Source organism: Manis pentadactyla, chromosome 3 (assembly GCF_030020395.1).
Source record: "Manis pentadactyla isolate mManPen7 chromosome 3, mManPen7.hap1, whole genome shotgun sequence".
Taxonomy (NCBI): domain Eukaryota; kingdom Metazoa; phylum Chordata; class Mammalia; order Pholidota; family Manidae; genus Manis; species Manis pentadactyla.
In genome coordinates this window covers 199,614,704-199,631,344 of record NC_080021.1, presented here as the reverse complement: position 1 = coordinate 199,631,344, position 16,641 = coordinate 199,614,704, and the positions used below count along the sequence as shown (strand labels likewise).

The window sequence follows — 16,641 nt, the reverse complement described above, 5'->3', positions numbered from 1 at the left end:
AATGCAAACAACAGATGACAATACCAACAAAAGCCAAAATGTTCAAAAAGCTACCCTGTAGATGCTCTAAATATGCTGTCTACTTTAAGGACTCTACATGCTAAGGAATAATGACCCCATTTCACAAATGAGGAAATAGACTTGCAGAGATTAATTAAATTATCCAGCCTCACAAAACTAGTAAGTGCAGAGTCAGGATTAACCCCCAGGTTTATATGATGTTAATTGAACAATCCAGGGTCCTGATAATAAACATAGAGAAAGGAAAGACTCAAGATAGGCTAATGGAAGATGTCCTGGCTTAGGAATGGAGGCATCCAAGCTCCTTGCTAACCCGGGCAAAGAAATGATTTTTCTGGTCTCAAGTTTCCATGATCTGCAAAATAAGGGATTGAGCTACGACTTCTGGGGCCCATGCTGGCTTTAAATCCTATGGTTACTCTTGTGATAGATCCAAAGTTAATAAAAATCAACTCTATTTAAATAAAATTTAGTTTTTGCCATTGAATTTCATTTTTTCTACCTCAAAGATAAAGATGACATATCAAATAAAGAACTACAATTATCTTTACAAGTGCTCAAATCATTGCTTCTGTTGTACAGAAGTTACATTAGTCTTAGAACTAACATTGGTAACCACTATTTGAGGGATTACTCTGTGTCAAGCATTCTTCTAAGAGCTTTAAATATGTCATCTAAGTTTATCCTTTAGAATTTCTGAGGTAGAAAGTATTATTAGCTTCATTTTGTAGATAGGGAAACTGAGGCACAAAGAGACTAAGTAACTGATCTGAAATTACACAGTGATGGAACCAGGATTTGAACTCAGGCAGATTACTCTAGACTCCAGAGCCATGTTATTAGCTAGTACATTAAGTTCCCTCCCAAAATCATGCCTTGTATGGTTAATCATTCGTGGAAGTTCATATATTACTTAAAATCTGGAAGTCGTATCTTTGGTTTCTGAAGGAAATAACTGAATGTAATGTTATTTAAATTCCATGTTGCCATATAGTTTTAATAGCTTTCTGTGATACCCTCCCATGATTCAAAATAGTTATATTTTGAAATTAAGCCAGTGAAGGTATGACCTTCTCTGTCTTTCACAATGCCTGAAATATCACTCAATGAATCTTTGTTGAATAAATTAGCCATTAAAGAGAAAGAACTTTTCCTGTTTTGTGTATATGTATTTGAACTTGTGCAGCTCATTTTAATATCTGAAAAGTGAACATAAAAGCTTACTCATTAGAGTGTGCATTTTCAGGTCACAATAACTTTACATCTCAAATAATATAATGTCAACATTATATTAAATAATTTGATTATCTTAAGTAATTTAAGACACATCTTTGAAACACATTTTTCTTCATACCTGCAGTGAAAGAGGGCCTACCTATTCTTTCACTCAAATTGTTCTCTGCTCAGGGCTAAAATCGTACTATAACTTCTTTTTCCTTAGATAATTTTCCAGGCAACTCTTCAACTAAAGAACCACTTTACCACTGTTTCTTGAAACACTATAGAACTTTTTAGATGAGACTGCAACATAATATTCCCTAAAGTGGAAATCAATGGGTCAAACTCTTAGGGAACATGCACCCCATTAATCATGCAGATTTAATTTCTCCCCCTGCTAGCCCCCAGGGATATCAAAGGTTTATGCCTTATTCTTTTGTTTGGTTTTTAAATGCACAGTGTACTCATGACAGCAAATCAAACCTGTTAGTGGCATCAAAACAAGTAGAATTGATACCGGACACAGGACCACTGCAAATTTTATTACAAGTGCAATCGCTGAGAGCACAGCACACACTGGGGTTGGAAATACCTCTCTCTGTGGCATTTGTCATATTAAGAGCTGCAGCATAAACAAAGGAAAGAGCAAATCAAATGTTGTGTAAACATTACATGATTGCTTCCACTTTTCTAGATGCATTAAAGAAATCTGATCTCTAGGAAAGAAGGCAGCCAGAAGTCTAATGTTTTCTAAACAGGGCTGACCTCACATCGACATATTGACATTTGATTCTGTCATATCACATATATAAATATGATGTGACTTGTTTTTGTCTTTTAGAATTCTACTAGTTGTCTTATATACCACATAGGCCTGCAAAAAAAAAAAAGAGAGAGAGAGAGAGAGAGAGAGAGAGAGAGAGAGAAATACCTCTGATAGACCAGGTCAGCCCTAAATGTACATGGTGAAGTCTGTCAGCCTGCAGAGAAACTGACTGACAGCACCAAGTACCGTGACAAGTGATCACGTGATGGAGACTCATGCAGGGAGGCCAATTACATTTGCCAAATGGCTCATCTTCCCTTTTCACTTCCCAAAATTCCTTTCCCAAGTGCTGAGACAGGGTTCTGCTTTTTGAGGGCCCTGCAAACAAGGAATTGTTTAAACACGAGGGAAGTCGGCAGGAACCCTCTATCTAGAAGGGTTGCTTGATCTTGGTCTTGATACTGGTCTGCCTCTAGAGCTCTCATCTGCAGCTCTGGACAGTGCTGAGCCTCTGTGTCCCATGCTGATTGCTGACTGAGAGCCCTCCTTTGGTTCCAGCTTCTCTTCTGGCCGGTTTTTTCCTTAATGACTTATAGCTCCCAGGGTAAACAAGGTAATAATAGAAAATGCAGTCAACAGGGAGCCCAGTATATTTCAACATCCATCTATTTGAATTCTAGTCTCAAGTATTCTACACTTAACCAGATTCTATACATAAAGCAGGATTGTCTGAATGTGATCGCCACAGAATACAATAAGACCCACACTCAGCTCCAAATAAATAAATCATTTCATATTATTTAAGTCAAAGACTATAAGTGAAATAAGTAAGAATATAAGGGAAATATAAGAAATTATGTACATGTAAAGTTTTAAATGGTTCTTTCCCAGTGTCTAAAAAACTTGTAACATTGACCTTCCGGCTATAAAACCAAGAATTACATTACATATTAAAAGCATCTAATTTCTATAATATAGTGTTTATTAAACACATTTTTTAAAGGGAGAATACCCCTCTGGTCAAGAACAGGAAAGTAAAATCAGAATCTTGCACTTCAGAGTTCCTCCAAGGTCTCCATGAATCAGCATCTCCTTCAAAATAGCCTTCGAACCACTCAAATGATCACATTCTATTGTCTTATTGCTCTGCCCCTGAGTGTCTTCCTGGCCGTTAGAGTACTCAGGTGAAAACTGTTTCAGTAAAGATACATAAGGTAAACAGTACGGATCTTCCTTCGGATCTTACTATATACCTAAAGGAGAACATGAAGCAGATTAGAGAAACAGATGACCGTCTCTTGACTTGGAGAACTCCTTCCATAGGGCTGTTCTTAGCCTAACAAAACTAATGTATAGCAAATATAATTGTTAGGGGGAAAGGGCTACATGGAATCGTGCTACTTTCATGTCCATGGGAGCTAATTGAAATAAATGATCTCAAGCACAAGGAATATAAGGAAATCTTTATGAGCCAGCATGATGGATTTCTCTTTGCTTTATCATTGTAGATTCATTCCCATATCTGGAGAGAGCTAAAGAATGATCTTAGCTAGAGGGCAGAGGCCACAAACAGGTGTGACTGCCTTTGAGACCAGTAAGACAAATCTCAATTTCAGAGATATTAAAATGCACAACGAAGAAACAAAAAAATCAGCCAAGGGTGATTATAAGAAACCAGTGGCTCTGAAATTCACCCCCGATATGGTGAAATATTTTAAAATGAGCATCTTACAGTCTATGAAATATGACACATAGATTTCTCTGGGCGTCCTCACCATCCTGCCATGAAACCTATCCTGAAGTCCATTGTCACAGGGATACCTGAGACAGGAGATAACCTTTCCAGAGGAAGAGCTCCACAGATGTGAGACTGACAGCTCTTTTGTGCATTCCCGGTGACCGTGCAATTTGGGAAGCCACAGAGACTCCCCTGTCAAAGTCAAATCAGAGCACCTATGTAATTCCCTCCTAGTAGTGCCTCGCTGTTCTGTGGGAACTTTGCTTCATTTTACTTTATGAGTCAATAACACCCAACCAGTATTGGAAATTTTCACTGAGAAATCAGAACCCAAATTGAATTTTAGCATTGGATGGTCCAAGCAACCATAGAATCATAAATTCCGGGTTTCTGCCCGTAAGTAGGGAAGAAGAATCAGATGGGAGAGAGCCCACCGGCAGCTGCAGCTCCCTAGACCCCTTCAATTCCCACTCCGGCTGGGTGACTCCCTTACTTCCTCTGGCAGGTCTCAAACTTACTATTTTTATGGATTGATTTCTTCCCTGAGAAAATGGCATGCTCCCTGTCTGTTTATCCGGACCTCGCTTTCAACTCCAGTGCTTCAGCCAATTGTCAGGTGTGAATATCTATCTAATCAACATAGGGATTCAATTGATCGCCTTCCACAAAGCTTCCCATCCTGAGTTTGTCCTAGGGCAGAACCGAGATGCAGAGCTGCAAAAGTAAAATATCAGAAGAACGGAGAGGTTGATGTGACTTTATCAAAATAGTATAATGTTTAGAAGAAATAATTTCCTAAGCATGATTCATATTTTAATTCTTCCTGATTATACAGTTCTCTCTGAAAAAGTTCAAAATATACAGAGCCATATAAAGTATATGGAAGAAGTTAAGTCCCCGTGTAATTCTACATGCAGAGATGATGACGATGAACAGTTTAATATATATATTCTAATATGTAATATACTCTTCTTTATCTTACTTTTTCATTTATGAACACATTAATATTTCTAAAGAGATAGAATAATACTTTGTACATGGCAAACACTATGTAAGTACTTATTAAATTAAGTAATGATAAAAACAGCAAATAATTATATACTGTTTGCTGTGTGCCCTTATTAATTCATATAATCATCACAACAGTCTAACAGGTAGGTGTCATTTTTACCCCTATTTTAGAGATGAGGAAAGTGAGGCTCAGAGATAGGGAACAGATTCAAGTCACATATACAGTGGATAATTTTAGAAGTGAATGCATACAGATCAATCTCATTCTGTTTAATGGCCACATGGAATTTCATCACATATTTTATCAGTCTCCCATTGAGGCAAATTTTAATTTTTAAAAAATTTTACTATTATAAACAACTTTGGGATAATCTTGAGCTGATACTTGTGTAACTAATTCCTTTAGAGAAATTATCAGAAGTTAAATTATTGAGACAAATCTATACACATTTTAAAGTTTGATTTTTAAAACAAAAACAAAACAACCTTTACTAGGCTATATCAAATTATAAGGATAGTTGAAAGGGCTGGTTTTGCCCCACCCTCTCTATTGCTGTCATTCTAATTGTCCTTTATAAGTCGTCTGTCTTTTCTTCAGTAATTTAAGATCACCTCTTGGTCTTTGGTGTCATAGTGATGCATCTGGATGTGAAACTATTTATATATTTGCTTTTTATTTTTACTCATTGGGACTTTATGTGCCTCTCATACTTGAAAATTTAAGTTTTTTAAATTAATTTTGTCAAGTTCTCAGTCATTATGCTTTTGAGTACCACCTCTCTTACATTTTCTCTATTTCTAATTATATCCTTAATTATTTCTTAAATTTGGTTTCCTCTTTCCCAATAGCTGACTTTTATGCATAAATTATCTCTTCATCTCTAGTATTCCATTACTCACTAATTTTAATTATAATCATATTTTTCATTTGTTAAGATTATATTTCATTCCTTGTAAGAACTGGCTTTCTTCTTCTTAATGGATTTTTTTGTTGTTTTCTCTTTGCTCATTTTGTATCTTTTGTTTAAACACATTTATTCTAGAGTCTCTATTATATTGTGTGGTCAACTGAATTTCCTGGGGTTTTCTTCCCTTTGTATATCGTGTCAGCTCACTCTCACTCAAGGTAGGTTGTTTCCTATGGATGCTGTAATTTTGCATTGTGAACTCAGCCTCAGTGTGGCTTTATGATGAAAATCCCATGTAGCCTGAGTAAGGTATTTCTTTTCCAGCTTTCTGCTGTCAAATTTTGAACTGGGACCAAGTTTTATGTTAACCTCTCCAGCCAGCAATTCCCAGACTGTGCTGGTAGTGTGAATTCAATATCAAACCTGTGTGAGATACAGTCCTGAATGGTGAATATTCACTCACAGAAGACCTGTGTTTTGCTCCCTTATACCTAGAATTCAGGAGGAGACTGATGAGCCTCTATCTGCTTACAAGAACCTCTTATTGTCTTTCCATGCCAGTGAATAGAATTTTTCTGGCCCATCTTTTCACTTCTGTGATTCTGTTTTATATGAAGGTCTCAATGCTAACCTCCACTTCACAGGGCCCAGAACTTGCTGTCTCCTGTCCCTTATGAGTCTTTAAACCAGTATTCTAGGTTATCTTTCTCATTACCTCCAGGACAAGGCAGAACTGTAGCTCATGAGTTCACTGTTCTTGTTTTTCAATTCCTATTGTTTCCTGGCCTTTGGAGATTTACATTATATTCTTGTGAGCTATACAACTAACCCAGCATTTCTGGGTGTTTGTAGCAGGAAGCTTTTCATATTTTCTTGTCTGTCATCTTATAGGAGCTATGAGTGTTTAATCCTAGGTTTGTATATTTAGTACATAAATATTCCATGATTCATTGATTTAACCATTCTCTTTCAATATTCTCAAATCCTTTGTGCTATTTTCCTTCCTGGCAAAACTCCAACCCTACATCTTATGTATAAGCCTTTGGATTTGACTTTTTACTTTTTCTGAACTTATGCCTGTATTTCTGAAGAACACGGGGGGGGTGATCCCCCGAAAATAGGGACACTGATGTAGTCCAAGTTCACTGTCCTATTCTCTACTAAAACCTTAATGGTGCCCAGGAATCCTCACATCCCTTGTGAGTCATCACTCCCATTTCCATAGCTATTTTAAAACCTTTCCACTCTACTCATCCCCGTCCCCTTTTACAGAGGTATCTTCAGAAGATAACCTTACTTTCTACTTCCTAGAGGAAATAGAGATCATCAGAACAGAGCTTTCTCCAATTCCACCAAGTTCATTAACTCATTTATACCGGAAGGCACCCCGTTTCTCCCTTCTTCCTATCACAGGGAAGGAAGTTCCTTCTTGCTAAATAGAGCAATCCTATAATTTATCAGCAAAGCCTGGGTACTTTTGAAAGTAAAAGGGGGACCCTGTTAATAATTATTCCAGGACAACAGGTGTGAAGCAGAACTGTCCTGGGCAAAGTGAGACACTGTGGCCACCCCGTATATAAAGTTCATCACTCCACGTACTCTCTGAATACACTGCTTTAAGCACCACATCACTCCACCACTGTAAATGCCACATTCCCTTGAATATCGCCCCTTTCCTGTATGTTCAAATGGCCTTCTTTTTGGTTCCTCCTCATTCATGTCTTAAGATTTTCAATATGTTTTTTAAACATTTCAGTATTTCTAAAAGCATCTTACAAAGTAACATTACCTATGTACCATATATACCTCCAGCCGCTGCTCGCTTTTTTGACTTTTCCCTTTTCTTTGACAAATTTACTGAAATATTTGTTTATACCCCCTGTCTTTCTGTTTTGTCAGCTCCCGGTCTCCATCATTTATACAGAGTTCTGGCTTCTTTCCACACACCCCCTTCTGACACGTGGCAATGTCACACCTGATTATCTGTTCTTTAATAGTGCAGATGGCATTCAGCATTTCTCCATCCCTTGGACACCTCTATCTGGGAGGCCTTGAGGGAGAGGGTTATCCCCTCTGTTCCTCAGTTCCCTAAAGTGGCACAGTGATAGGACCTTCCTCACCGACTGTTAGGATTAAATAATATAATCCATGAAAACCACTTAGCATTTTAAAGTGTTAGCCATCCCCACTGCTCATCCTTTTAGAAAGATAGCCACATTTGGTCATGCTTGAATTAGATGTTCCGTCAGTAATTTTGTATGCCACTGTTTGAACCTTTTAAGATAAGACAGAAAGGTAGAATACCGTTGCATTGCCGTCCCAGAGGTCCAGCAGCCTGAGGGTGGCAATCTAGAATGGGAGCTTTACTTCTGTGACCCAGCTGACTTTGGCTCAACTTCATCTTCAGCCCTCAACCATTGCCAAGCTACCAGGGGTTTACAGGCACCCTGGGGGTTCTCCAAAGTGTTTTTCAGTTGGCTTTTCATCTGTTCTGAGTTGTAGGTTGAATTGGCCCTTCCTTTATGTAGGTCATGTCTGCATTATATCTTGTGGAAATGCCACAACTATTTCTTTAAGTGGAAGCTAAACTTTCAGACCTTCAAGAGAAGCTGAACAGATTTGCTGCAATTTTTAATGTTCTCATAGTACTAATTATGGTGGATGCCATTTATTAAATGTTCACCATGTACCTGCAACTGTGCTAACCACATCGCATACTTTCACATACACTGGCTACTTTAATAGAGATTAAAATGGAGCAGGAATAGAAATGTGCTAAAATGATCACCTTACCTGCTGTTAGAGGAACTTTTAATGGCATTATGAGCTCTCAACACTAGGAAGTTTAATAAAAACCTCTACATATATTATGTGTTAAAGCAATGAGCATGACCATTTAAATGACAGGAAGAAGGATGATAATATTCTGTTTTACTGATATATTTGATGAAAATTAAATGGCAAGACCAGACTGTGCAATTGGACTCCAACTAATTGAGACTTTGTTAATTTTCTTTAGGCCAAAGCTAAAGGAAATAATTTCAATATCTCTGAAGACAGCAACCTAAGCAACAGTATGAAAGTAAAGAGAGTTTGTAATACTTAATATCTTGAAGAGAAAAGTCTTTGTGATATTGTATACAGATGGGTAGCATTCCTTCTGCATCATTCCTAAGATAGTTCAAGGAGACACTGAATCGGGCAGATATTCAGTGTGTCTGAATGTGTGACTCAATGTGTTTGTATGTTTGTTTATTTTACATTGAATAAGTCACATCAGCTGCTTATTGTGTACTGAGCTTTAATTAGCATTACCAATTTAGAAGATATTAAACTATAGCAACTATGCTGAAAGCATACATTTTTTTTACATTTGAAAGTTACTGTTCCCACCAACCTCATTCTTTTTCAGGGGGGATTAATAAAAATTTTATGAGCAATTGATATAATGACATAATAAAAATGTTACCTCAATTAGAAGCAAATGTGGAACATGAGATCATTAATTATTGTAATGGAAGGAAGGTCTAACTAGGAAATAAAAATAATCTAAAAGGAGCTAATGAAAGACTGTATGATTGAGAAGGAAAAGAGGTAGGGAAGGATAGATTTGGGGCTTTAGAGAGTAGGGTGGATTCAAGATAAGCTCTGGCAAACCCTTGAAGTCTTCCCTGATTGAGCTACAATTTGCGCTGGTGTGTGATAGTCCAACCACTAAATCAGATAAGAGAACAGCTGAAAAATAGGTGATGATTCTTATAATCAACATTTATTGAGTGTTTACAAAGGGTCAGACACGCTCTGCTAAATACTATCAACACCTGACCTCACTGAATGCTTACAGCAAACACCACTTCGTGGATAAGAAAACCGGGAGCCAGAGAGGTTAACACTGTAGCTTTATAACAGGAAGAGCTGGGAAGAGGTTTGTTTACACTTAGTGTGTTTACCTAGCACAGGCGCGCTGGTGGTTTCTATTTTTAAGAAAAACATGATGCAATTTTAGGTCAAGAAGGATCTGACAGCCAAATGAACAGGAACACCTAGAATTTTCTGGATTCTGATTTCTCAGTGAAGATGACTAGCAGTTGAACTGATGAACTTTAAAGAACATAATAAAAACTGAACAGTATTTTGACAGTGGACCTCATAAAACTAGGACAATTTTTGGTTATACATTTGAGTCGGTATTTTATTTCTCCCAACCCTTTGTAACAGATTACAATCTGAAAAATGTTACTTCTTTTTTTAAAATCTCTTTTTAAAAGTCATGTCTACATGCTGAAAAAGATTAAATGAATGGTTTTGAATTTATCTTCAAGGGAGAATTGTCCAAGCCAGGCCAAAGTTGTAAAATGATGTCCTATTGTTTTAGTATTATAATGAAGTTAGTCTGTTTTGGTCAAAATTGCCAGTGATTGTGGGTGGATTGTGCACTTACTCTACTGGTGAAAACTTCTTTCTCTTTTGAATTCTTCTTTTCATAGTTTTGCCCTGCTGGCCTAATATCTGGGACAGTTGAGGGAACTGGACTAAGCACATCTCTGCCAAAGTCCGGCCTTCAGAGCACAGAAGGTGAGGCCCTCTGGTAACACTGTAGGGAAAGGGGTGCAGTTCCTTACCCTCAACTTCCAGCTTCACCAGCTTAGAATATGCCATCCCGAGGCTGTTTTTTGCCACACATCGATAATGTCCAGCATCTTCCTTTTGCACATTATGAATCCTTAAACTCCCAGATTCAAGAACTGCAATGCGGGAATTTTCCTGCCAGGGATAGGAACATGAATTTTTAAATGTCCATGGCTTTATCAAGGACATATTTGCCACTTTTCATCTCATCATCATCAGTGTTATCATCAAAAATATCACTTGAACGTTTATTTGGCTTTTATTATGTGCAACATACAGTATTAAATGAGACAGTACAAGATCACCTAAAGTCGTTTTAACACTGATCCCATAAAATATAGTTTATTTTTATTTTCTTTTATCACGTGGGGACACCAAGGCTTATTTGATTTCCTGAAAGTCACACTCAAGTCTGTTTAATTCAAAGCATTGTTTTGAAATACCCTATTTAAAGCACACAAGATAAAGTATCCTTAGGGGGATATGTGTATTTGGAAAAATTGGAAAATTCTACAATTAATACAAAAATTGGTCTTTGAAGTTAAAATATTACATCTATCTTCTTTTCTGGGACTCTAAAGTCAATGTCATACAAAAAGCCACCCTTATTTTCATTATAGGAAATACATCAATATTTATGGCAAAAGGAAAATTGGAGAATTATATAGGTTGCCATAAACAACACTATGTGTTTTATTTTAAATAAAACAAAGCTAATCAGTTTTAGACTCCATTTCAGTTCATTGACATATATCAACCCCTATATATTCTCCGTGGAATATTCCGAGCATAGTAAATGAAAACCACAATGTCTGTGGCCTCACAGTGTTCACAGAGGTGAGAAAGGATGCAAAGAGACCATGAGGAGGTAGTGTTACGATTTATCGGTACATGTAAGTGAAAGATGCAGAAGCTGCATAAGATATGCATGAATAATCCATGTTTAATTTAACTCCTCTTTGTGACTGAGGTATTTGTCAAGGTGCTTGTTCACCAGCCTTAAGTCTAAATGCTGACTTCAGCGTGTCCTCGCTCCCTTTCTTCCGAACCTCATTTCTCTCTCTCCTTCCAGAAACCGTCAGGGCTAATGCCTGGATTTTAGTTCTGTCTTTCATTTCTCCTAAGTCTCAAAGATTCCATATTAAGCAGTAAAAGATTCAACTAACTAGCCAACCAACCAACCAACCAACAGAAAAAGACTCCTGCTTTGCCTTTGTTTCACCTCCTTCTCCATCCCTAAAAAGAACGACTGGTTTCATTTCTCTTTTTTTCCTAGCTAGCCACAACTGGAATGCATTGCAGTTTGTGTATATGGAAACATAAAGAGTTAAGTTTGGTTAAAATGTTGGGTACATAAAAAATATTTTGCTAGAAATTTTTAGTCATGTCATTGAATTTGCAAAGGATTGTTGTATTTGAAAATCTGTTGTATATACATATTGTGTTTTATATAAGAAATCACTTACCCTGAGAGCACTGTCCCCCTTAATCCACGATACTGAGGGTTTGGGGTTGCCCATGGTAGTACATGGTAGAACTGCCTTTAATCCTTCTATTATTTTTACATTTATGGGAGGACGAGTTATCTTAGGTTCTAAGGGGGAAGAAAAATTTAAAATGAAAAAGACAATATGAGTGTATTAAACTTAGAGGTATTAACTTTCTATTTAATCTAAATATCCTCTGGAAGAATAATATATTACATTACAAAATTCACCAAAGGCTAAGACAGGTTATTAGATGATATCAAAGAGAAATTATTTTTTAAAGTTCAGGTTACTTCTATTTTTTATTTATTATATATTAATAACATACAATATTAATATTCTAATAATTATATTATTAATAAGATATGTTAATATCTTTCCTAAAAACAAATTCATGAAACATAGTAGGAATTTGAAGTTACAGTATTCTTCACTTTAAAAGGTGGTTAATTAAAAGTTGATAAAAACAAGCTGTCACCAGAACAATTCAACATTATTTAAATCATACTAACAGACATGAAAACAATTGAAAAGACATTTTTGTTATAAGTTTATATTTTTTATACAGTTCTGAGCTATGACCTACTTTTCCTTTAGTTTTCCTCTTAATTCAACTATTCGATTTGGGGATTAAGAATCAGATATGTTTATGCTCTTAGTTAACCAGATGTTACTACTTTAGCAATGAGAGAAATTCTGTCGTACAAGTTACAATGACAGTACTCAGCAAAGCAAACTTTTGTAATTTACTGTTTGGTGAAACACTCTTAATTCTTTCAGAAGAAATAGCTAATGTCAGCTAATTGTTACTCTCCTACAATAAGCTTTCAGAATAAGTCATTAAATCTGTATAGAATTTTTGGATGCCAGTTATTTTACTACTTGAAACATTCATAAAATAATGAAAACCACGTTTATTTCCTTTATAATCTTATGTTATAGATACAAAAAAAGGGAGGAGACTGTCTTTGCAGGAGAGATTACTGAGAAATGGATGCATCTTATTTCTTTAGGTCATGCACCATAGTCAATCTGTTACTTTGACAGAGGTGAACATGGCATAAGGATGTTTTCCCTTCCACTGTAATTGTGTGTGTGTGTGTGTGTGTGTGTGTGTGTGTGTGTGTGTGTGTAGAGGAATGGTTTCATGGTGGTTGTAAATGATATTTGCAAAGGCTGCATGGTCTACTGATTTTTAATCTAGACATTCATTGCCATTTAGAGTTGGTATGAGTCTGCATTGTGGCAAAAATATAAGACAGGCTTTAAATACGTTATAGGAAAATGTCAACTTTGTTACTTTGCCTGCTCTCTAAAGCATACAATTCTCCAAATCAACAATGGTGAATACCTACATTTAGATAAAGACCAGGCACCTCAACTGTGAGTTGGATTGACATACAACTGCTGGCAAAAGCTTGGGAGTTGACATTCCTATAACATAGTCGGGAGGTGTGTTATCCATTCCTTCCACTGGGTTCTGTGAACCGATTCCTATGACAAACCTGAGTCACAGATAATGTCTCAGGGAGAAAACCTTTGCGTAAAGCAACTAACTCCTATCTTCTCAGTGAAATAGATGTCTTGGTCATCTGTTGGGTCAGGGGTGATGGAAATTCCCTTGATGGAAATTGAATATAAAATGAGCTAGAAATGAATTGCATATTGGTGCAGAGTCGTGGACTCCCCAGTCTAAGGGAACTTAGTGCAGGTGAAGCTAAGCACACTGACTAATCCAAAGTGGTCATCTTGCTGAGGCAGGATTCTGGAAGTATCTTACTGCCAGCATTGAGCCCTTGCTGGTGGGCCATCAGGAAGCTGGGGGAGGGAGCTCTGGTGGAGGCCCTCGGGTAGTTGGAAGTGAAGCAGGCATGGGTCTTGGGGTTCTCAGCGACAGCCCTGACATTTTAGCAATTGGATGGCCACATGAGTATGCCGCACGAATGGGTGAGTTTTCCTAAAGAGAGGGTGGAGGAAAGAGGAGTGGAAAGAAGAAAAGAAGAGAGTTTACCATAGAACCAAAGTAAAGAACATTTGGTGCCAGAGAGAATATGAGAAACAGCCAAAGGAAAGGAAGCACCACAAAGAAGTGGAAGACTTGAACATGCTCTGGCTTCAGAATCAAGCCTGCATCGCGGAGCAAAGAGGTCATCCCAGCTTCCTGACTTGATGTCTCACTGCCCTACATGCTGAAAAATAGGCTGCTCGTGGGTTCAGCCCTACCTCCTTACTCACAGAACACGCCGTGCCCACCCCATCAGCTTGCCCACAATGTGCCACCAGCCCCACTACATACCTGTCCTAATTAATCTAAAACTCCATTCTCAAATATGATCAAACACAAAAGATTAACACACGGTGGACAAAAAACATGAACAGGAGAGAGAAGAATGACATCGAATCAAAGCTTATCATGAGGAAAACAGGAATACAGTGGGGAAAAGAAAATGTTTCTAAAAATGCATTTACTGCTATCCTTCAACTCATGTAACTATTGCATAATACAACACAGACAGTGTGCTATAAAAAAGGGAACAACCAGAGAAGAGATAATTCTCAGAAATTAAAAATAGAGGTTTTTAGATCACAGTACTCAAAATAAGGGCAAAAGAGCAGAATGGTCATACTGAAGACTAAATTCATGACAGGGAAGGCAAAGTTAAATAAATCTCCAAGAAGGCAGAATATCAAGATTGAGATGTAAAAAACATAAGAAAAAAAAAATGGACTTGAAAAAAGAAGTGTAATAGTTGTTCATTAAAAGTTTAAGAATGAGATAGAATGAAGAGGAAGAAAAACAGAAAAGTGTACCTTATTCTGAAAAAAGAAAAAAAAACCCTTGGTTTTTCTATTAAGAGGCCCACCTAAAGCCAAGTGGGAATAATTTAAAAAAAACACCTACCAAACATATTCTTGTCAATTTGAGAAATTTATGAATTTTAGAAATAGAGCAAAATCCTAAAAATTTTAGGAGATAAAACATCAGATCTACCTGTAAGGGAATAAGAAAAAACTTTTCATCTGCAACATAAGAGTGTCATATGACAATGAATAACTGTCTACTAAAAGCTAAGGGAAAAGCCTTTTAAACCTTCATCTGTACCTAGACAAGTTATTGTCCAAAGTGAGAACCACATAAAGGCTTTCAGCCACGCAAAGATTCAGAAACCGTATGTCATGTGCTCACCCTCTGAAAAGAAGAAGCTAATGACTTCTTCCAGCCAAACAATAACAACAAAACAGAAAGATGAAAGATACAAGAGACAGTGATGAAAATCATCAACGACAACAAAACTAACAAAAAAGGCCCCAGGTGGAAGTGGACTCCACTCATTTGTGTGGCACAGTATGCATGTTTATGTGACTTTCCTGCTCTGTAGTGTGGTGTCAGAGAAAAGAAAATAAAGGCTTACATTATTGCAAGGTCCACAGTTTGCAGCAGCAAGTGCATACAGCCCATGAGATTTGAGGATGCTGGTAAATGAATACGTGATGATATAACACCGGGTAGGAGAGACATCTAAGAGAACAGAGAATTAAATGAGGTCCTGATGGGGGTCAGTGGAAGGGAGAGCAGAGAGGAGCTAAGGGCCAGAGAACTTGATTATGTTGGTGATGGCTATGCAGTGGGAGTGAGGGGCCAGAGAGCTGGACTCTGTTCTAGCTGAGAGACAGATGGAGTTCGTGCTTTCTATGTGGAGGCTGATCATGAGTGTGGGAAACTGCCTTCTTCATCAGAATTGGATATAAGAGTGTCCATGTTTAGAGTGTGACATACTGGAACTTAAGATTTCAAATACAGGCCACTTCCTGGGGGTGACAAGGTCATTAATCGGGTAGGCTGATAAAGAGTTCAAGTAAACATCACTGGACTTGCGGAGGTCAGAGGTATAAAGATGAAGTGGCTAGTGGCTTTGTTTCATGGCTGTTCAAATCCATGTAGATGATGGTAGGAGGAGAGGTGGAGAGAAAGATAATGAGTCTGGAATCAAAGTATTTGATAAATAGTGGGGATGCAGTGTGTGCCTAGAATGAGTAGAGGACTTTATGAATAGAGTGAAGGAGAGAATGATTAGAATAGGAAAAACCTTCATGAAATGAAAGATTTTGCACAGGAATGCAAAACACAATGGCTTAAAAGCAGCAACAAGGGCTAGGAGATTAACCATGAGTGCTGGCAGGCTTGTAGACATGAAGTGGAGAAAAGAAATAGCTTCCAGTTAAGCAGAGATGTCGATCAGGTTTGAAAAGTTGCTCAGGAAAATCAAGTTTGAAATAAGGCAAAAGGGCAGAAGTGTCTGCAAAGAGGTTAGAGATAAAAAGTATGTTGGGTTCTACCAGAATTGTTTTAAAGACACAGGGAAAAGATTTTAGAGGGAAGTCCCTTGCTGAAAGAAGTCAGAGTGGAGCAAATAAAGATCTGCATAAAGGCAAGAAAATGGGAATGGATAGTGCATTGAAAGGCTCGCCTTTAGTTTATGTCAGAAATAGGAGGTGTGGGCTGAACTGCCTCAAGGTTGTGTTTTGAACTGAACCACTGCCGAACCTTCCGGTAAGCGGGAGGCTCTACTGCCTGCTTCAACGTGTACCAAGTCAACTTTCAAATTGGGAGATGATCGTTGCCCCCACTCACTCATCTTCACTTGCAGAGCCCCACAACTCTCTGCAGCTCCTCCCACGCCATTGTTGGCTATGCAGCAGTAGATGCCATCATCACTGTCCTCCACGCTCAGGATGGTGAGGAGCTGCCCATTCTCCCGAATGCTGTACCGGGTGTCAAAGAGCCTGCAGGGCACAGAGCAAGGTGGCAGGTTAGGGGCACGTGTGAGATTTTCCTGCTATGGTTAAACGGATCAAACAGAT

General features: G+C 37.7%; 1 protein-coding gene across 2 annotated transcripts in view; it reads right to left on the bottom strand.

Annotated features, from left to right (window-relative positions):
- The window catches only part of MUSK (muscle associated receptor tyrosine kinase), an 84,234-nt gene that overhangs the window by 53,684 nt on the left and 13,909 nt on the right, over nt 1-16,641 (bottom strand). For both annotated transcript variants that reach the window (XM_057498916.1, XM_036903356.2), the window contains exons 3-5: nt 16,412-16,563; nt 11,758-11,885; nt 10,285-10,426 (exon numbers count right to left, since the gene is read on the bottom strand). In XM_057498916.1, the coding sequence (XP_057354899.1) occupies nt 10,285-10,426; nt 11,758-11,885; nt 16,412-16,563 (422 nt within the window). The remainder of the gene's footprint in view (nt 1-10,284; nt 10,427-11,757; nt 11,886-16,411; nt 16,564-16,641) is intronic.